The sequence below is a fragment of the Ammospiza caudacuta genome, chromosome 1, assembly GCF_027887145.1.
Source record: "Ammospiza caudacuta isolate bAmmCau1 chromosome 1, bAmmCau1.pri, whole genome shotgun sequence".
Classification (NCBI taxonomy): domain Eukaryota; kingdom Metazoa; phylum Chordata; class Aves; order Passeriformes; family Passerellidae; genus Ammospiza; species Ammospiza caudacuta.
Window position 1 is genome coordinate 132,945,140 of NC_080593.1, and position 22,587 is coordinate 132,967,726.

At 40.1% G+C, this 22,587-nt stretch overlaps 2 protein-coding genes across 2 annotated transcripts; both read left to right on the top strand.

The window, feature by feature from the left end:
* The first annotated feature begins 23 nt into the window (after positions 1 to 23).
* On the top strand, positions 24 to 14,954 carry MTERF3 (mitochondrial transcription termination factor 3). Its single transcript, XM_058813547.1, has 8 exons — positions 24 to 192; positions 601 to 952; positions 3,276 to 3,428; positions 4,389 to 4,578; positions 7,548 to 7,695; positions 8,901 to 8,972; positions 11,722 to 11,883; positions 14,138 to 14,954. Exons 2-8 carry the CDS (start codon positions 622 to 624, stop codon positions 14,330 to 14,332), a joined length of 1,251 nt encoding a protein of 416 aa, XP_058669530.1. The 5' UTR covers positions 24 to 192; positions 601 to 621; the 3' UTR covers positions 14,333 to 14,954.
* Positions 14,955 to 16,224: 1,270 nt separating this feature from the next.
* LOC131558987 (cytochrome b-c1 complex subunit 7) lies at positions 16,225 to 21,289 on the top strand. The gene is made up of 5 exons (XM_058807197.1): positions 16,225 to 16,255; positions 16,577 to 16,735; positions 17,913 to 17,984; positions 19,694 to 19,860; positions 21,052 to 21,289. Exons 1-5 carry the CDS (start codon positions 16,225 to 16,227, stop codon positions 21,127 to 21,129), a joined length of 507 nt encoding a protein of 168 aa, XP_058663180.1. The 3' UTR covers positions 21,130 to 21,289.
* The last annotated feature ends 1,298 nt before the right edge of the window (positions 21,290 to 22,587 follow it).

Genomic DNA, 22,587 nt, shown 5'->3' on the forward strand with positions numbered 1-22,587 from the left:
GCCCACGAGGCGAGGGAGGGAGAGAGAAACGGAGCGCAGGAGGGGAGTTGGCTGCGCCATACCGCCCTTTTATAACACGCGGAGAGAAGGACGCTGCTGCCTACTCCCCCGTGTTTCCTTCCTAGTGGTGTCGCCCAGGCCGGGCCGGGGAGCGGGGCGCACACGTGGGCCGCGCCGTGCCGCGCAGCGCAGGTGAGGCCCCGGTGGGTCCCGCTGTTCCCGGGCCGGGCGGCACTGTCCCTTCTCCCGCAGGCTGCACGCAGCGGCTACCGGCGTGGGGAGCCCTGCGGGGTGAGGACGGCGGGCGCGGCCCGACTCAGCCTCCCCGCCCTGTGCGGTTTTACGCGGAGGGCCCCGTGCCCCCGGGAGGGTTTAGGTCCTGGCTGGGCTTCCCCGTGCTCCCGAGGGAACGGCTGTTCTAGAGGGCGGCGGGCGGCGGCCTCAGACCCGGCTCCTCTGTTTGTGGCGCGTTTAAAGCCTGAAGGCCGTAGGTGGCGCTTTGCAGCGAGGGGTTGCTGTAACGCCGGGGGATTCACGCTCTCGGCTATACGGCGAGGCGGGCAGCGCCCGTATCACCCCGCGGCTTTTTCCTGCCCGTAGGATGCCGTGTTGCCGTGGGTGATGGCCGTGTGGGCTCGGCACGCCGCCCGCTGGGGCTGCCTGCTGAGCACGGCCCGTGCTGCTGCTGAGCTTCCTCGGCGGCTCGGGGTTGCCGCCTGCCCCGCACGGGCCTGCCCTGAGCTGGCCGGTCGGGCTGTGCTGCCCGCTGGAAAGGAGGCGGCTCTGTGCAGACTGCGGGGGCACAGGCGGCTGTCCGCAGGGAGCTGCTCCCCGCCCGACAGCGCCAAGGATGCAGCCTTCTCTGCTCCCGAAAGTAACCTGCCTTCAGTGCAACAGGAACAAGCAAAACCAGAAATATTACCTGATCTGAATGCAAAAATACTGGACGAAGGTAAGAGGCTTTAAGGGATACAATTTCTCCCGAATCCTCAAATTATGTCTGCAGTATGCTGTGGTTCAACCCCAACTGGGTTCTCCTTTTTTGCCCCGTTCGCCTAAAATATGTATCTGGATTTCCTGACTTTCACTTCTGATTAGCTCGTAGTTAATTCAGATAGTTATGGTCGATGTGGCATGCAAAGAATATCTTTAAAGTGAGATAAAGGTATAATGTTTTGGGTAGAAATGTAGGTCTGGAGCTGCTCTTTGAAGGAGTTTTCATAACCCTACCTGCATCTGTTTGCCTTTCCCTCACAGATGTGGTGGTACAAACTAAAAGGTTTTGGTTTGGGGGTTTTGGGCGTTTGGTTTTGGTGTTTTTTTAATTTTTTTTTTTTTTTTGGTTTGGGGGTTTTTTGCCTTTTTTTTTTTTTTTTTGTTATTTGGCTTAGGTTTTTTTGTTTTGGTGGTTTTTTTTGTTTGGTCGGTTGTTTTGTTTTTGTGGGGGTTTTTGTTTTGTTGGGTTTTTTTTTTATTTTGAGTGAGGCTGGGAGACCGCACCCCTGAAGCAGCTCACACTCCACGGTTTGAGGGATCAGGAAGGAACAACAGGAGGCAGTGGTGTGAAGCCTCCTCAAGCGCTGCTCTGATGAGAAATGCTCACCCAACTGTCTTCTGAGGAAAGGACACGAAAGGAGATAAATGCAGCGGTGCCTTGGTGTTGTTGCCCTGAGGAAATTTACTCACTTTTTACCCCTACTTTTATATCTAAACAAAAAATATAATATTTCCATCCTTTCAAATTACTTTAGGTATGCTGAGGAAATCTGCTCTGAATTACTGAGCAGCTTTGTATGTTCAGATTCTGCTTTGAGCCCAGCCAGCCTGGATTATACAGAGCTTATCATTTGGGGTGGCTCAGACCTGCAGCAGAGATCTGTGTGTGTAGCTGGTTCTGAAACAGTGCTGCACCAAAGTGATGGATCAGCCAGTTGGTATGTGGCTGCACCTGTGATGTAGTTTATCCACTGGCCAGATTATCTGCCAGCAGACTGACTGGAGAATGTGTGTGTAGCATTTTGCCCAGTTGTCAGTCTGTATAATGGAGTAAACATAATTGATAATTTTTGGGGGTTTTGGTAACTTGAAGTATGATTCCCAATAGGAAGTGTAAGGACCTTAAAGTGGCAATAAAAGACATGTATGTGTGTGGAATGGACTTAATTGTATATTGGTTTGGTCCTCAACAAGTTGAAAAAAAACACCACCTGATATTCCTATATATTCCTAGAGGGTTCCTGTTCAATGTGTAAATGTTGCTGAAAGCATTGTACTGTGCTTTTGTTTCTGAGGCTATGAGAAAAAGACAAGACCTTCAATAGCTATCAAGCTAGTGTGTGCAACTCTTCCTGGAGCATTAGGCACATCCTAATTACTTTGGAGTTACTTGTAGAGTTCTAGTGTGCCTTTGTTTCTTGACTTCGAAGAGTGTTACCCTGGTCTCTCAGAAGCCATTATACAAAGGTGTAGAGCACTGAAAATCCCCTTCCCAAAGAGTTTATAATCAGGGCATCTGATCAGTAATCAAACTGATGATTGATGTGGATGCTAGCAGCTAGCCTGCAAACAGCAATCTTAATCTTGCTGCTGTGAAGTCCTATCTATGGAAAAATAGATCTGTTTAGAGAATTTGTTTTTTAAAGACCTTGAGTTCTGTGACTTGGAACACTTGGGGGAAAACAAGCATAATAATGTTCCCTTTGAAACCTTAGTGAGTAGGAAGTTATTCCTTTTGCTGTTAGAGATAGTGGCAGTCAGCTGCCTTTCTGTAATGGATAAGACATAATAGCCTGGCTGGAGTTGACTGTGAAATACATTGAAAGTTAAAACAGCTGCATTCCAGGCTGCATTTTCAGGACAGCCACAAAGCAGTGGGCTGGTCAGGTTATGAAAAATAGTCTTGGCAGTGGCCTTTTATCTGGCTGTGATCAGGCTAGAATGCATTTGTGAAGACATGAAAGAGGATCCTTTTCCAGAGGGTGATTTGATCTCTTGTCTGCAGTGTCTAGGCAGCAGACTGGCAGGCTTGCTGGGTGCTACTCTCAGATTTGGCCATATGAGTAAAAGTTGATGGGCAGTGACCAGGAGATGGAACAGAGGCAAAAACGGGGAGCAGAGTTTATGTTCACATGTTTTCAAATAATAGGCTGGCTGTTTATCACATGGCACAGTGTTCCTGCATTTTGGAAAGGATTTTAAGAGATCTGTATAGCATTTGGTGGGAGCAGCTTTGTCTTTCACAAAATGCATTTGGGTTTTCTATATTTGTTTCTCAGACTGGGATGACATCCCACCTTCATCTGCTCTGGAAGTGATTTCTGAGGAAGAAGCTGTACAGATCATTGCAGAACCCCTTCTCCCCATTCAGTCTTCCACGCTTCGTGATTACGTTGATCACTCAGAAACTCTTACAAAACTTGTCCACCTAGGTATGTGTGATTTTGTTTGTGTGCTCTGCCTATGCAGAGCTTTGCAAATCCTGTCATTTGTGCTTTGCTCTTTCTGATTACCTTGCAAACTTGAAAATGGGAACAGTGACCAATGGTGAAAAGCTGCAGAATGTTATCCAGGGTAAACAGACAAAAGGAGGGGACTGTGTCACTAGCAGTGCCATACTGCTGGGAAACAAAGCTGGCTGGTGTTAGTCCCTTAGTGCTCTGTTAGAAGGAGGCATCTCCCACAGCTTCAGGAGGTGGGAATCACTGTGTAATTTAATTTAATTGGTCTTTCTTCTTCTGGGCTGGTTAAAAATGCTTTGATTTGCTGCAAAACAAGCTGCAGCTCTTCATCCTTGGGAGGAAAGAAAAAGAATGGTTGCTATGCATAACATTAGGAGTGAGGCACAGTACACTGGAGAGGCAAGAGGGAAGTGTCAAAAAAACTTGGACTACAGAGATGCCCAAGTTCAAGCTTTCTCACCACCTTGTTCCCCAAACGTGCAAGGAAGACTGGGAAGAGGTTGGAGAAATTAATACTTGAGAGGAGGAATCTGTCCCCATATAGTAAGAAATTGTCATGTGTGAGTCAGTGTACAAAGGCCCTTCATTGCAAAATTGTCATCTCCCCTTTTATAACAGATTTGGAAATTTCATGTGCACATACTTCTGTGCAACAAGAGCAGGTCTCTAAATGTGGCACATGCAGGTTTCACTGCAAAGGTCTTTCTTCAAAAAATAAACTTAGCAAAAGCTTCTAAAATGACTGCTTATTTTATCTGGAGTCTTTCCACAATATACAAGGTATAGCTTTCTTGTGTTGAGTAATTAAAGTATGCAAAATCAGTGCAAAAAATTGAGTAGTCCTATAAATTCCAGCATGCCTTTGGGAAACACTTAGAGAAAGCAGGGTCTGTGTTTAATTAAAACAACTTCTAATTTTGTTTATTGTAGGAGTTGACTTATCCCAAGTGGAGAAACGTCAAAAGGCAGGTCAGCTCTTACTGACCTTGGACTTTGAAAAAGATGTAAAAAAAATACTTCTGTTTCTTAAGGATGTGGGTGTAGAAGACAATCAACTAGGACCATTCCTGACCAAAAATCCATACATTCTTGGTGAAGATCTGGAAGCTTTAGAAACCAGGTAAGCCTTTCAAGTAGTAGCAGGGTGTTAAGCCCCTTGGCTTGAAGATCTGGTTTCCCAAGGTGGTTTAACCTTGTCTGAAGGAACCTGTGCTGCCTGCTGCCTCCTTTCTTACTCTTACTCCTTTCTTACCCTGGCTGTATATTCTTGTGCCTCCCCATCTGTTGGCACTAATGTGTGATGGTATCATAAGTCAACACCGTCACCCACCTGAAAACTGCCTATTAACAAATTTTAATGCCCATCTCTGTCTCTCTGCCACAGAGGAAGCAGCTTGCCATCGTAGGCCACTTTCTTTACTTGTGTCAGCTTCCTTTCCAAAATGACATCCCTGAGGCTTTACATAAATTTGTTGAACAATATTAAACTCTTCAGCCACAATTTGAAGCCTCATGAATTCTGCAATCAAAGAAGCAGATCAGATTTCTTCTGTGTTGACATCTAATAGCAACAGGAGGTTTTGGTGACTTTTTTTCCTGTTGTCCAGCTGAAACTCAACACTACACTACAGTGAACTAATTTGTGTGTGTGTGTTTGTTCACACTTCTATGGCCCTAAACTGTTCTTCAGTCCTTAAAATGGACTTTAATTTGTAATATTATTCTTAATTCAATAGTTTTTTTCCCAGAACAACTCATGTATGTATGTGCATGTTTAATGAACTCAAAACTTCCCACTACTCCAGAGAAAAAGTCTGTCATCTTGGCTCTTGCATGTAGTAGCATTTCTATCTGAAAGTACCAGTATTTAGAAACAGGCACAAGAGTAGACTCTTGTATAACATAGACCTAACTTCTTTCTCCTCTGTTCTTCTAATCTTGTGTTTAATAAGTGGCCTTTCAGAAACAATATCCAAAAAAAATACCCTATGTCATTTTTCCAGAAGTAGTTTTGAGTTTAGGTATCAGACCAGACTGCTCTTCTGAAGAGAGGCTTGGGGTTTTTTTTGTGATAAATATCCTAACTCTTCCATTAAGTCAGATTTTCTTTTCAGTGACACTCCTGTGGCACTGGCTGATTAGTAAAGAAGGGGCTAAACAGAGCAATCCAATTTCTTCTTAATTTTCTGCAGTATGATTCTTCTGTAAGTTTGACACTGGTGAATGCTGTCCTGCAAGCTTTAAAGTAAGTGTGTGTGCTGTAAAGGCTGTGAAGTGAGTGTGTCTCAAATAGCTGTCTTTTGAAAGCTGAGTATCACCTTTGCATAAACAGTTCGGTGCAGATGGACGTGGTATTGGTTACATCACTCTGGAATGTTTTATTGCTATGGATCCCATGTTGCCAGGAAACAAAACAAAATTTCAATAGGTTTGGCATTTGACTTCAGATAAACACTGTAAAAGTCAAAACATTCCATAATTCCTAGCAATTTTGACAGTTGCAAATCAGTGTCTGTACTGCAGCTGCACCAGATGCTTTGTTTTATGCTGGTGTTAATGATGACTTAAAACTGTTAACATGCTACAGAGAACTGCTGAGCCCTGTAGTGGAACGAGGGCTGACCTTGGTGCCAACACTCACAGATGTATCTCAGGCTTTGGCCAGGTTGGATAGTTGTGTTCCTTTAATATTTTAGTTTCTACAGTCAAGTTACTACAATCTTGCCATTCCTCTTTTAAGTTTCTTGCCTTTCCAGGAAGAAACACTCCAAGTGTGAATCTTAATGACTTGTTAACAGAAAAGAAGTGGAGTCGGGACAGCCAAAAGATTTGATTTTTATTCTGCTCATTTAGCTGTTTCTGGGATGCTTGGAAGCTGTGCCAATTCCATTGTCATTGTCTGGAGCCTAGGGTGCTACCTTCTGTGTTGGGGTGCCTGCTCAGTTAGGAATTGGTCCTCTAGAGCTTGTTTTTATCTTCCATCTGGGAGTTTTTGGCTTGTGATAATTTCTGAGGATTTGTGGAAAGAGGGAAGTTGAGTGACTGGAAGGTAATTTTATTTTTTTTTCCTCTCCACAAGACATAGTTTAACAAAAAGCCCATTTTTTACTGAATATCTACTTCTGCAGAATATTCTGCAACCCATTTATTATCTTAATTACTACCAGATAAGGCAATTCTTGTATGCTCTAAGTTGATCTGACTGCAAATACTTCTCATATTGCAACTACTTTCATCTATAACCAGAAGAAGCCTCTCCAAATTGTAATTTAGTTGTTTAGTACATGGTCGTATGTGGATTAATTGTGTCTCTTTACTTGGTGTGCTGTATTTGTCCTCTTCAAGCATTTTCTTCTGGGAGCTGTGGTAATCATCTACTGCAAGTGGGACTTGAAATAGGATTTCACTTTCACTGAAATCAAAGTTTGGAAAAAGTTTTGACTTGGAAAGAAGGAAGGAAAGCAAGCTCTGTTAAATATCAAAACCTTAGTCAACTCCTCTTGCTTTCTGACAACCAGATGTTTGTTGCTCACTTGTTAGACCAGTGACTGAAAATAGGGCAAACACAACTTCAGCTGATGTAGAAATATCTTTTTCGACAATATCTCTACACACAGCATCCTTGTATGATATTTCTACTCCAATGCTATTGGCAAAACAGGAGTGTATGAGGTATAGACTCCATTCCTTCAGCAGTAGAAATGGAATTCATTAAAATAGCAAAAGGCTGTATATGTCTTCTTGTCCATATCGTATTAATGTGTTTGCAGTCTAGGAGACAGACTAGTAGTTAACTGTAGGTTAACATTGTTATCTGCTTAAGTACAGCTGGAAGGAATTAAAATCTGTCTTCAGTATTGACATTCTGCTCTGAGGTTTATTTTACTTCTAATTAATTGGAAGGGAGGGTATTTTGCTTTTACGATAACTCCAGATTTCACCTTAATTATTTTTGGCAAGGTTGCATGTTAATCCTAGAACATCTGTCCATTTATAAGATATCATTGAGGAATTTAAGTGATCACTGAATAAATGGAGGCAATATAATCTTCATCACTGGATTTTATTTTGTTTTTGTTCTCTTTCTAGAGTGGCTTACCTAAAATCAAAAAAATTTGGTAAGTCAGAAATTGCTCAGATGGTCTCAAGAGCTCCATATTTGCTGTTGTTTTCAGTGGAAAGATTGGATAACAGACTGGGTTTCTTCAAAAATGAACTTGGTCTCAGTGTAAAAAAGGTAAAGACTGAAGTGTTCAGGTATTTTTTATTGACAGTTGTAAGGTCTTGCAATATGAATACTCCGAAGTGTTTGGAGATTATCAACAAACATTGTGTTAACACCAGCAATGTCACTAGAGGGTTATAGGAGGATAACATGGTTTTAACTGTCTGTGGAAGTGATATGGACACCTGACATTCAGAGGACCTGAAGTACAGCTTCTGAAGATGACCTGCTACAGTTTATTATCAAATAAGCATGTGTATGTCCAGTTCTGTTATTTGAGGTGGGTCAGAGGACTGAATTAATTACTGAAACAGCAAGCAGCTCTTTTAATTTCTGGAAAATTATTTGATGCTCTTCATCTCTTCAAGATACTTCAACATACTTAAAAATTATAAAACTAGTCTAATTTGTGAGTATCTTATCAAGATAAATGCTAAATCATACGCTCAGCTCACCAAGAGTGACCTCTGTGTTTGCTCATGGGTGCACACCACATTATGCGCTTAGCAGGTATTCAGCACCTTGCTTTGGATCTTCAGGGCAGGTGGTAGCTGGACTTGCCTGGAGTAAGTGGGCAGTGTTAATTGTGTCCTGCAGTAGGTGGGGATTGCAATGAATACCAAATTCCAAGTGGAATCTTGGGTTCGTCTGTTAGCTGAACAGTCATAGCTGCTACAGTGCTCTGTTGCTGGCCTTTCCATATTTGAGGTGAGACATCTCCTCGGAAAAAGGTTTAGCCACCACCTTGTACTCAGGGTGGACTGCAAGTAATCAGACACTTCAGGGAATGTGGAGTATTTCTTGTAGTGCTGTTACACTGTGGTCTAACCAGATTCAGAAGTTAGCTCCACTGCCACTAAAAACCCTTTTATAGCTTCCATTGGGTGGTGTGTTGTTTACTTTTTTTAAAAAGATAGGAAGAAACAACTTGAGGGCTGAAAGAAATTGAGTACTTGAGCTTACTTTCTCCTTTTGATGCATGCTTTTACTCCCTCTTCCTATCAGCTTTACATTGTATTATTTTTTATTTTTTGTTTTCTTAAAGAACATATTTGAGTAATGTTTTGCATCTTAACATACTGCTGTTTCATGCAAATTCATCTTTGGTGTAGAGATAAAATGAAATACAAAATGAAATGAAAAAAAAAGTTTATATAGGATCTTTCTTTCAAAGCCTTCCATAAAACTCATTAATTTATGTGTTTTTCTGATTGTAGACAAAGGATCTGGTAATTCGTCTTCCAAGGCTACTGACTGGCAAAATAGAGCCTGTAAAAGAAAATCTTCAGGTGAGCTTATGAATAGATATTAAAAGTGTATTGTATATAGTTGAAGAGTTGTGAGGAGATTAAAATTCTTGTAGGGGATTGTGTACAGAAAGAATTTAATGAAATAATTTTGGTGGTGATATAAAGTAACTGTTAAACCATGTATTTTCCTTTATAGCATGCAAGCTCATTCAATGCACAGAGCATTACCTTATTCTCTTTTCTACTCTGATGCATTGCCTTCCTGCCAAAAGTTGCTATATGATGACATAAATGGTTACCCACTTTTAATGAGTAGAAAAATACTCAAGTCTTTTTTTCCCTCCCCTTAATTATTATGGTTTTTGCTAACTTGGATTGTCCGTGAGTATTTAGGAGCAAGAAATGTGCAGTTGATTATTTTTCTCCTGGCAGGTAACTAGCCTGCCAAAATGTGCATTTGACACCTATTGGCTGATAGCAGATGGTCATTATTAACAACTGTTGGGTAAATAACTTCAATCCCATGGGGATTCCTTTCCCTTTTGAAAATGTAAGTGTATTGCTTCAATTACTGTGCTGTAAAGCCATCGAGGCCAAACAGCATGATGTAGTGTAACAATTTGTGAAATTCCATTATTCTATAACAAATAACTATAAATCAAAATGTATAATTTTCAGACAGACTCACTGTTCTGAAACTATTAAACACTAGAAGTCTTGCAATCTGAAATGTGTGTGTGGTAAGGGAGGAGACTGGAAAGTAGCAGACTGTTCTAATTAATAGTGCTTTCTTTTAAACACACATTGTTTCCACAGGCTGGGGAGCCATTATTATAATGAATGTGTTTTTGAGGTCTTTATTTCTATGTGACTATCTTGTTTATCCACCAAGAAATACAGCATAGCACCTCTATTTTTAAAATGTGTGAGAAAGGGAAAGAAAGGAAGTGATTTTTAGGTCCCCACTGTTGGAATCTACTAATTCTTAAAAGCTCAAGCTTTTCAGGAGGTTGGATTCAGAATCTATGTTCAAACCTGTATGTCCTAAACTGGTGGTGGGAGGACAGTACTTGGAAAGTGAAATCTCGTACCAACAGTTCAGAAGTGATCAGGTTGCATCCCTCATTCTGCATGGACTGTTATTTAGAAACAAGTACAGTAGCTGATCTTGGTTGTCGTAAGATACCAGTCATGGACTAAATGTGCTGAAGGATTGCTTAGTCCATCCTCTGAGGGTTTAATCAAGCACAATTAGAGATTCATTGACAGGGTAAAACCTGTCAAAGCTTTCATTACCACTCCTATTGTGGGAATAATACATACTTTGTTGACTATTGCTGAGGCTTACACAATAAGGATATTAGCGTGTGTGGCCTAGAGAGTTATTGAATATTAAACATGTTTGCTGTCAGACTGAGTGCAGTCAAAGCAACTTACACTTGAGCTCACTGATCATGTCGAGGGAGCTGTTCCATGTCACAGAGTAGAAAATAAAAGCTCAAGATTCTTGCCACAGTTACCTCTATAGTGGGCCCAGCTTTATCTCTGCACTGATTTAACACAGGGTCTTAACTCTGGTTGTGTATCTTGATGCAGGAAGTTACCCCTGCCAGCTCAGCTCCGTGGAAGGTACCACTCATGTGCAAACACCTATTTCCATACTTGAACGCTGTCTCAGTTGATTGGTATTTTGTGTGGTGCACAAATATTTATAAAGCAGAAAAGCTGAAATGAGGAGTTGAAAGACCTGATTATAGTTGCCTCTAGAAACAGTTCCCTGTAAGGATTTGGAAGTCCTAAGGTAAATTCAAAACCTGGATTCTAAGCCCTTCCATTCATATTTGACAAGCAGTTCTGGAAAAAAGCCGCACTCTTGGCACATCAAACTGGGCAAACAAAAACACCACCTTCTTGCCAATTGAAGTACCTTAGTTTGATATGAAAGTCTGGTTATGTTAGCTGGCAAGCACACCCACTTCATGACTGAAAACAAGCTGCTTGTAAGTGTCACTGGAGGATAGAAGAAATGACTGAGTTAACAGACACTCTTGTATGCTGAATTCTTTCTCAACAACTCAATGAATTGCTTGCCATTCTGCACTTTGGGAGGAGTGCTCATGATTTTATTGAAAAAATGTGTTTTGTTTTCCTTTTGGGAAATCATAATTGAAGTCAAGTCAGTTTCTGAAAAAGACATCTTACTTTAGACTTTATTGAACTGTAGAATAAATCAAATACCCTACGTATTTTGTAATCTCTTTTAAGTTCAGCAGACTTAAGTTGAAAACTATAGAAATTATACTCTCTATTTTAAAAAATGTACCTTGGATACATTAGCAAAAGTAGGCACTACCTATTCGATTGCTGTGTTTTACAAAGCTCAACAGCTCCACAGAAAGAAAGTCTCTTGACAGCTTGGTATTGAAAATGATACAGGACTCTTTGGGGAAAATCTTTATGCTTTTAACTGCCATACATATAGAGATGTGGCTTTTTTGTTCGTGTCTCAGACAAACTGAAAAATACATCATATTCACAGAGGCTATCCTTATTTTGGGGATATTTTATAAACAAATGACACTTTAATCTAGAACAATAAATAATTTGTATTGTCTGACTTGAGAAGAACTGAAGTGGCAGATATTTTTGTGGTTTTCATTCTTGTTCCTGTGTAAGAAAGAATAGAAGAATTTTGCATTACTCTATTTCAGTGGCACATTAAAATAAGCTGAGTTTGCTGTTTGTAAAATAAACTGACTTGCAAAGATAAAATTGTGCTCTTTTTCAGGTTTGTCAAATTGAACTTGGTTTTCAACGTGATGAAATTCAACAGATAGTGTGTAAAACTCCCAAGATTTTAACTGCAAGTAAAAAGAGACTCAAACAGACATTTGACTACTTACACAACATAATGGGCATTCCCCACCACATGCTTACTCGCTTTCCTCAGGTGAGCTGTTGATCTGGGAATAAATTGTAGGTGCTTCTGTCACAGACACTTCACTGATGTGCTGAAGGTGGAGCCTTGCTCTGTGCAGAACATAAGTGAATTCTCCAGCTAGCCTGTGGCTTTTACTCTAATTGGGATAACTTTTATTAGCAATCCAGAAACTATTGAAGATTTCCGATGGAACTGCTGCTTATTTTCCATTAGCACGTGTGACATCACTACCCAAAATCTTGTGATATTTAAGGTTTTTAACAGAGGTAGTCATGCTCACTTTTCTGTGTTCATGCAAGAGAGATTACTGCCTGCTTAGGGATTTGCTTCTCCTGAAATCTTACCTAAGAGACACAAGAGAAGACAGATTATGAAGAAGATCTGTTCATTAGGTAACATTATATATATAAATAGAAACATTTCTTTCAGGTTTGTCTACTTAAAAAATAACCTTTAGAAATTGTAGGATCTGAAAATACAGTGTAAAGGTAAGAGAAGTTCTGTCCAATAGACAATTAGATTATCCTTGGCCGTCTTATTGCTGCGGCAATTGCTAAAATACCACAGGATTGAAAATAGATTTGTTTCTTGATTACTATTTTGGGTTTTTTCCTACCTCCTCATTACTGCTATTTCCTCACAAATTGAAAGCTAAAAGTGTTAGTCACTTCATTCAATGCCTACATGCTGTTGCACTATCTTCTTACAAGGTAAAAATGAAAGCAGAAATTTCAGCTTCTGAACTGCAGTAATTTTCTTTCTAAAGCAAGTCTAGTAGAGAACCTAAGTGGCTAGAAAGCCAAAATTGGATGGGGGAATAAAACTATTCCTCAGGATTTTTATTATCTTGCTATTTAATCTATCTTTACTTAACAAGGATGCTTGCTTTTATGCTCAACTTTGTCACTTTGCCCTCCTTGATCTGTAAATGACCACAAGTTTTGCTCACTTCTCAGTTGTCTTATTGTTGGCTTTATGGTGGTTCACCTCATTATTTTTCTTCCTTTTGTTTGGTAAGGTGAGTGTTTCCTCTATTCCTTATTCTTGGCACAGTCTCTCCCTCTCTTTCCTGTTCTTCCCTTTCACCCTTGAAAACTGAATTCCAGGATACAGGTAGTGCACATCAGTCTGCATATGGTTGGGCCTTAACTTGTGCCTTCACAAATACATATTTATCTCCATTGATACTCACTTTTATCCTGATTGACAGTAACGTTAAAAATAGGAAGTATAGAGGATTTTTTTTTTCAAATTCTATCTGATGTTACAGTTGCTGTGGTAACCATTCTGTCAGCTACAAATGGTGATTAAGTCTTTTTTTTAAAATTTCTTCTCTATTTTGACTGCCTCTTAAAATTCAAGAAGGCAGAGGAGGAACAGTAGTTTTGTTTTTCCCTCCTTGTTCAAATTAGTTTGCATCCCCATGGAACTCTTCTTCCATCAATGGAGTCTCTTTTTTAGTAAAATCTCTTCTTCCTGTGGCATTCATATGTTCATCAATATTGCCTCTATAGCATTTCTCTCTGTTCAGTTGTACTGCTCAGGAATGGACTTCGATCTTTGCTTTTACGACTTAACTGTGCATCTCATCTTCCCCACTTCCTTCTCTTTTCAAATGTTCTGCTGATTTCTTTTGTGTTTCCCCTACCATTGTTCTCATCTTTGTCTGTCTAGATTATTTTTTGTGGCAGGTATCTTCACAGGTAGGCATTGCTGTGCAGCAGAAGACAAATGGTTGCTTTGAACCACCACACTGTGCCTTTTGGCCACATTATCATGACAGGAGTCACATCCACTCACCTCTGCCCTTGCCACGGTGCCAGTTTGTTATTTGCATTATGCCCTGTGGTCACCTCTTCATTTTTTTCCTTGTAACAGTGGTTATTTGAATCTGTCTGATGCTAGAGGGAGAGTGCTCCCTGTTACTGAATGCCTCCACTGTCTTGGCTGTGATTACACAGTAATTACAAAGTAATAGAGTTGTTATATAGAAACAACTCTCAAGCACATTAGGGTTTTTGTATCACTCCCTGGTTTTTGTTGTGTATGTCAGCATATTGTATTGGAGTATTTATTTAGAGTTTAGATAATTTATATATAAATTTAACCTACCTGATGTTTGACGTAAACTAAAGGAAAATAAGCATATTATTTGTTTGCTTCCTAGAGCTTCAGTTTGGCTATAAAAAAAGCTCTAATTTTTTATGCCTCGGGGTCTGAAATTTAGACAACCTAAAAAATGGTTCCCTTTTTTCTTTCTTAGGTTTTCAACTCAAAGCTATTACGAATCAGAGAGAGGCATATGTTTCTTGCCTTCTTGGGAAGAGCCCAGTATGACCCAGCCCAGCCCAGCTACATCTCCCTGGATCAGCTGGTATCCCTGCCCGATGAGGTGTTTTGTACAGAGATTGCCAAAGCCTCTATGCAGGACTTCGAAAATTTCTTAAAAACACTTTGATTAGTAACACATGTAAAAAATTATAGAATTAAGTTGCAAAATAAACATACTTTATAAAACTACTTCCCTTTAAGGTCTCTTAACTTTTTAATTACTGGTTTTAAGAATTCATTGTTTATGAAGCGTGTAGGATTTAAAGGATTACAGTAATACTTATAGTAGCCTAAAAATGTATTTCAGAAGGATTGAGCCAATATGTTGATTGCTACTAATGCAAGCCATGTAATTAATCACTAACTTAATTCAGAGTGGATGATGCAGCACATTAACAGAAAGGTAAATTCAAATTCCTCTTTTTTTCTTTTGATAATGGCAGAATTTGGGGAGATAGGGAATAAGTCACGAGTCAGTTTTCCAGTCTTACCCTCTGTTATCTTCTCCTTTCACTCTTTTCCCCAAAAGTTAGAATAGCAAGATAGTGTGATAGTGAAGTAATGTGTTTACTTGCTTGAGCTAATAATAATAATGTTATTCTTTTCCTTGTATGGTAGAAAGAATCACACCATTAATATGTGAAGCTCCTCATACAGAAAGGCATTTTATCAATAGGTTACAAAGGTGTTTCTTGCCAAAGCTGGCTGCTGAAATTGGTATCCTAGAAGCTGGTTAGAAATGTCAAAAAAACCGCAGCAAATGGAATTTAGAAAAATTATAAAAAGAAAAAAATAAAGATGTTACTATCCCTGAAATCTAGAAGAACTTTATTTTAGTTACTTTTCTTTTCCCCGTGTTCAGTTTTTCTCCCCCCCCCCACACCAAGGAGATTCATGTGGCTTTAATACACAAGTAACCATATGAAAAGAGGCTATAGTATATATTAAGGTGATAAGAGTTGGTCAGTTGTAAAAGCTAGAGTAAATTCTGACATTGGGCATCATGGGAATATTGAAAATACTTATTAAACAAAGCATGTTAATATGGAAGTATCAAATGCTTTACAGTGTATTTGTGAAACAAATTTCCAAACAAAACAAAAAAGCTGCCTAAATCCCCATGCAGAACTGTTTGATGTTGTTTAGAAGTTTGAATTCCTTCATTAAAAATAGCTCAGGAAATCTGAAATCCAGATGTTTTAATTGGGATTTAAACTTATTTAATGAAAATGCCCCAACGTTTTAAAACCTCACTGTTGAAGCTAAAAATAGCAATTTTTATGCACACAGCAGAATAAAACCCAAAAGGCTAAATTCTGCTAGTAGGTAGCAAATAAAGTAAGATTAAAGAGATTTAAAGAATGAGAATAGTAATGATCTCTAGATTATGACTTTGGATAAATTCTTATGCATCCAAATTAAGAATTAGAAAAATAAATGCTTGAAACACATTGAAAAACCACATTCATTGTCTGCAATATATATCTGAGATGATCTCTTTTGTCTTTTTTCTCATGTTTTCTGTTCCATTGGCCTGGAAAGATTGCTTGAAATACTCTATTGAATAGACCGTTCTTGGTGGAGATGCATAACACATTTCATGGTGGCTGAAATGTGCTGACTAAGCAAGTCCCTCCATTTCCTCCTGTTAAGTAAAAGTATCCAAAGTCCAATATGCTTACTTGGATTTTTGACTGTATTAAATGCTAATAATAAACTGTAATTTTCAAATAATATTGTAAAAAATAATGTTTACAGTAAAAATGTTAATAGAAAATATGTGGGTTCATAGTGTTGGAGTTAACTTTTGCAGATTTTCTCCACTAGCCTTATTACTATGAGACAAACCATTGAACAGAATTTGTGTTACAGAGTCTGTATATTTAGAATGTCTCAAACGTTGAGCTTTAAATTCCTTTAATAATTTTAAATGTAGGAATGATTGCTGCCAGAGCGAAACCAGGTTCTTTGAATTGTTGAATTCACAAGCCTCCGCCGAAACAGCTTCCCCGAGCCACGATGAAGAATGTACACAAAACTTTTAAAGAGAGTACTAAAATGGAAGGGGAGAGGGGATCGAAGAATTTTTTGAGGATCGCGACAAAAACTTTGTGGCTTTACGATTAAAAATGAAACAAATCAGAAACTCTTATGGCTGAAATTACCCACTACGTTACCTATTACCTATTTCTTCCCCCCACGTCTGCATTTTGTCTCTTTCAGACGGCACTGGTCCCTTCCTGCAGGAAGGCCTGGGCAGATGCAGCGCTCTGTGCCACCCGCTCACCTGGCGGCTGCGATACCTGAGCAGAGCTAGCTTTCAGCTCCTTGGAGTGACCCATTGTTGCTTTGCTTATCGCGCTTTACAAAGCGAATTTTTATTTTTATATTGTTTTCCTCTGTCACTTATTCCTGCCCTGCGGCCAGAGCGCAGGCGCCGCCGCCGGGCCGGCATTGGCGGGCCCGCCCCCCCGCGCCGTACCCAGGAGGCCGCGCGGCGCCGAGGTCAAGATGGCGGCGAGGGCGCCTGGTGAGGCGGCGGGGCGCTGAGGGGCAGCAGGGGCACTGAGGGGGTGGCGGGGCTGGGTCTGTCCCTGCTCCCTCCCGCCTGCGGTGCTGGGCTCACCTCGGCCCGCGCTGGGCAGCGAGGCGGGCCGTGACCGGAAGAGGGGGAGCCGGTGTGCACCGTGTGCCCTTGACAGGGACGGGGAGTGCCGGGCGAGTCTCCTCGGCGGCCTTCCCGCGGCAGGGGGGGAGCCTGGCCCCCACAGCTGAGCTGTGTGGGCGCAGAGAGCGCTCGGGAGCACTGGGGGAAGCCTTGGGCTGCTCCTGCGGGGCCTCGGGCTTTGCTGTCCTGCGCGGGTACCCACTCGGCGCGCAGTCGGGCTAAGGTTATTTCTTGTCTGGCCCTGAAGGACGAAGGGATAACTAAGCAACCTGCTGAGGCAGTGCTCTAATGAGCTCTTTTGGGGTGTTTTGGGGATGGCCTGGTAAGACAGATGACTTAAAAGTCACGTGAAACAGCTCGCCCGCACTGCGTTGCCCGTGTCGTGCCGTTCGTGGCCTTCTAGACCCCTTTTTGAGGTATTTGATTATGTGTAAAAGCACCTCTGCCGTCCCAAACTACAGGAACGTGCTATATGTGGTATGGAGGTCTGGGGGTTTTTTTGTTTGGTTGGGATTTTTTTGAGGTTTTAGTGTGGATTTCATGATTGACTTTGGCAGCTCCTAGAAAAAGAAGTAGCATTCAAGTATCTGGAGAGGAGAGCAGAAGGTTAACAATATAATAATAGCTGAGCTTGAAGTCACATAGCGACAGCCAAGGAACCTAGATAAATTATTGGAAAAGCCTGATGGTTTTGCTTTATGCAGACACTATGGGTTTGGCTCATGTAAGTGTTACAGAGTCTAAGAGTTTTGTTGCTGTCTTTGCTGAGGAATTGGTAGCATTTTTCCAAGTCTTAAAGCAGCCTAACGTTCAGATTAAGTGAAATGGGTTAAACTCTTGTATGTAATGAGTTCAGTGTCAGTTATGGGATACTGAGAAGTGGAGGCCAAGTCATGTATGGTCAAAATCAAACTTGATGCATTGTTACATTGCTGCATGTGGTGGAGGCCAGCAGATATTTGTGTACTGCACAGTACTGTGTAAATGTTGAATTTTACCTTGCTGTGCAACTGATGTTCATGTTCATTTGCATGTTCAGTTGCAGGAGGTGGTCGCCTGTTTGAGAGGCTTTGCAAGTGGTACTATAATGCAGCTGGGTTCAACAAATATGGTAAGTGTTTCATTGAGCTTTTAAAATTGCAAATGTAACAGTTCTCAAACTAGTTATGGTTCATAGCTGGCATATGTACATGCAGGTTGGCATAAGTCCTTTTGATCAAAACTAGCTACTACTTCTGTGGCGAAAAAAGTTGGCAATAACTTCAGTTATTTCTGTTATTTCCATTATTTCTGTGTTTGCTCATGTTTCATGAATTAACTTATAACAGCTAAGGCCAAGCTGGGGCAGTTGAAAAAGTTGTCACAAAGCAGTCCTGAAAACTCAATTATTTACATTTCCCCACTGAGTCACTTTCACTGGCCAGTGTCTTCTAACCCACAGACTGCCCTTGGAGCTGGAGAGGTTCCCACTGATAGTAGTCAGCCTATCTGCAGTGCTTATGCAGAGTATCCAAAGTGCAGAAAGGATTGTTGTAGTTGTTCTGCCCTTTGTGTCACCATAACTTCAGCTGGCATCACTCTGGCCTGCACAGGGTGGAATAGGTGTCAAAACAGGGCTTCCTTAAGGAGAAGAGGGTCCCTAAATGATATTGCCTTCGGTTTATTCAGAGTTCTTACCAAGTTTATTTCAACCATTTAGATGGCAGAACAGTTCCTGTATGACAAGAATCTGAATATTCAGATGCTGCAATTTATTGCTCACCACAATACAAACAAATCTCTTAAAGGAAGTTAACATATCTGCCCTGGAGAAGTTAGAGAAGAATTACAAGAAAACTGTAAACAAGTAGCTTAGATCCCTCCTCCAGAGATGCAGTGCTTAATTCCTCTTTAATTCCTCTTTTATAGTGCCTGTCTGCTGAAATTCTTACTTCTGCTGCTTCTCTGGAAATGCGAGTAAAAAACTAGAGACGCACCAAATTTAATATAGTGATTAAACTAGCAGCAGTACTCCCCGTGCCTGTGAACTAAATTACAAAATGGAATTTAAAAATATGTGACTCAAAAGAAATTTTTGTTTTATTGAGACACTACCGCCAAATCAGTCACATCAGATGAAAACATTTAACCGCAAGTCAGTAGGTATGTTGTAGTAATCACCTTGGAATGCCACAGAAGTAATGTTTTGTCCTATTTTCTTAATACTGAACCTTACAGAAAGGTTGGTTGAGTTTCAAGAATCCTTTGTTTCACAGAAGGTGTGCGAGTGTGCTCAGTTTTGAGAAGTCTGGGTGTTTCTCTCTGATTTAACTTCTGATTTGGAGCTCACACACCAAGATAGAGCTTTGGGTTTCCATAGCTTCGTATAGTCAGCAGAGATCTGGTCATCATGAACAAGTTCAGAGTAAAATTCTTCAGCACTGAAGGAGTCCCATCTGTGGCTGACTGACTCTAATGGATTCAGAGCTCTCAAAAACCCTTTACCTGGACAGTCATCTTTAACAGAGATACAAAATTAGATGCACAGACATTCTCTCCTTAGATCCAGAGAAGTTTTTTCTGTCTATGTATATTCTCATGAAACACATTGAATCAAATACCCATTTTCCTTATTCCTCTTTAAGAAAAGGAGTGAAAAAAGTAAATGGAGTCTGTGTTAGGATTGCATGTTCTTTCTGAGTAATCAGTGCCTCTCCTGGATTAGTTTGACTTTTCTTAATAATTTTGTGCTGGAAGTGTTTTGCCCAGGGTACATGTGTCACTCCTAAATCTTACTGAAGAGCGTTTATTCAGTGGCACTGTACATTCCCCTTGGCGCAGGGTTAATGCGGGATGATACATTGTATGAAGATGATGATGTGAAGGAAGCACTGAAGAGACTTCCAGAGCACCTGTACAACGAGAGAGTGTTCCGCATAAAGCGAGCGCTGGACCTGAGCTTGAAACATCAGATCCTTCCCAAAGACCAGTGGGTGAAGTATGAAGAGGTATGTGCATGCGGTGTTCCCAAGGTGCAGCTCTTGAATGGCGCTGCTGGGACTGGTGATGGGGATTTTCATTCTCTGGGGAGACACATGTTTACGTGTTCTCTGTAGTGAATGAGTCAGTAGCTCATGGAATACCTCTGGAAAACACTTTTGATTGCAGTTTAAAAATCTGGTTTTCTGTTTGAATTACTAAATTTTTCTCAAGAAGACAGAAGCTTAAGCTGCACCTCAGAATCACAGCACATTGTTTGTGTTCAGACAAAATATTTCTTCTAAGCTGTCGGATAAACAGATACAATGTAAATAGCTTTGGAATTCTTAAAGAAGGTCTCCTGCTTTTCTGATTAATTTCTTAATCTTGCAGAAAATCTTGGGCCAAAGCTTTTGTTCCTGAAGGTGCCAAAGAAGAATAATTTGAAGGGAAATCATGCATTAAAATAAGTGTCACCTTGTACTTTAAAAAAACAAACTGCACTTTCCTTATCAGATGTAACTAAATTTTATTTTTTGGTAATGAATTGGTTGACAGACTTTGCATCACTGTCCACCTCAGCTTTCTCCAGATTACCTGGCAGAGAGGAATTTTATTATCAAACTTTTGACTATAGGAGAGTATAAAGGCATTAATGCATCTCTGAATAAACAGAGGCTGTTTCTTTTGGTCTTACAGGTCATATTTAGGTAGCTGCTGCTTTGAATAATTGGTGACATATTTCCTCAAGCAGCAGTTTGGTTTGTAAATGATAAATATGCTCAGGGTGTTTTCTATCAAATACAAGTTTACAGTGCTATTTAGAAGTTAAGCTCAAAAAGAGATTATCTGGAGTATTATTGTTGGACTTTGAACTAATTAAAGTGGATCTAGTACATTTGAGTATCTGCCAAAAGGAACACTGATTCTAAAGGCACAGCTGGAAGCATCACTTTTCACTTTGCCTGCTAATGTTGATGAGGCATTAGGAATTAGTGGTTGCTGCAGTTGAGAACTTGTCATCACAGTCTTGGCAGATACAAAGTTTACCTTTTCAGAGCAAGTAAGACAGGTTGTTTGTTTGTTTTCCTTGATAGGTTGGTGTTCAGGCAAACCTGGGAATGAATGAGAGAGAAATAATCTGTAGGAATGACTTGAGGTGTTTCTGCACCTTGCTTTAAGTTTAAATATATTTCTTCTATATATCTCTTCTTTTTCAGGATCACCGTTATCTTGAACCATACCTAAAAGAAGTAATCCGTGAAAGACAAGAAAGGGAAGCATGGAACAAGAAGTAACTATTGAACCACTTCATGCAAATATCCAGATATTTCTGATATTTTAAACATTAGGTTGTAGAAGTCCCTAGGGAGGCAGTTGTGGGGCTGAGGAATACTGTTTCAGCTTGTTCATTGAGTCTGATCATCCAACTAAAATAAACATGTCAAACTATAAAAATCTTGGAAGAGTTCTTTCTAAATGTTAACAAGCTAATGTTCGGATCTTTCCTGTGAGCATATACATTACACATTAGCTTAGTGGTATGCAGTCTTCATTCCAGCTTTTGATTCTTGCTCTTTTCATCATACAGCTGTTTTCTGCAGTAGTAGAATGAGGTAAGAAATGTTCAAGGCTGTTGGTGCTAGTTGCTCTCTTAAGTTAAAGAGGATTTAGTATTCATTCATCAGTTGTCACTGTGGACAACCATACTGAACCGGAATTGATGTTACAATGGTATTGTGAGACAGAATGTAATATTCTGTGTACCCAAGCAGGTATATATTGTAAAAGTGGAAAATATAGATGATTCCTTCATCACAAAATAGGAAATGTTTCACTAACTTTTTATACCATATACATTGTTAAGCCTTAAAAGCTATTTTCATGTAAACCATGATGACTCTCACTTCAGCTTTTTGAGACTTTTTATTCTTTTAAAGAGTAAAAGTGGTATTCTGATGTACTTTAAACAACATAGCACTTAACATAGTTAACTTCTCGTGGGTTTTGTCATCACCTAAAGCATGCTCTAGTTTTTAGTGATTTATATCCAGAAAATACTGGCCCTTACTGGCTGAAAACCTGGAGTTTAGTCTTCTGTAGTTCAATGATGGTGTGAATTTGAGACAGATACTGGTATAAAGCATGCAATTCTGAGCCTGTTGTGTAACCTTCTGCATAAAGTACAGAATCTTGCATGATGGCCTCAAGGCTTGCTTTTTTCCTTTTGTTGTGCATGCTTGTCTGCCAGCTACAACACCCAATTTACCAACAGAAAAAGGAGCAAACCACATCTGCAGTTTTGAATTGGTATCACCAAATAATAAAATACTGGATTAGAAGCTTTTAGCTTTGCTCATCACTCTGTTGCTAGCATTCCCTTGCTTGCTTAAGTCCCTTACATCTGTAGGATGGATACAGTGATCCCTCAGAACTTGACAGCCTGATGTGGCAAAACAAAATTCTGCAAAAATACTTTCATTGCCAATATTCCTCTAAAGTCTGCATGGAAAATATATTAAGAATTTGAGGTTTCATTTTTCTCCTGTAGTAAAATCTAATGATTGAACCATACATAATTTGATGTGTTTTTAGGAACTTTATGATTTTCTTCCAAGAGAAAAATAGGGCACGAAGTTTCACACTTCTCTTTATGGAATTATTAGAGTATAGCTTTCTAATGAAATTAGAACTATTTCATTATCTCTTAGAATTATATTAGAAGACTTAATTACATAGTGAAAGTAGTACTATAA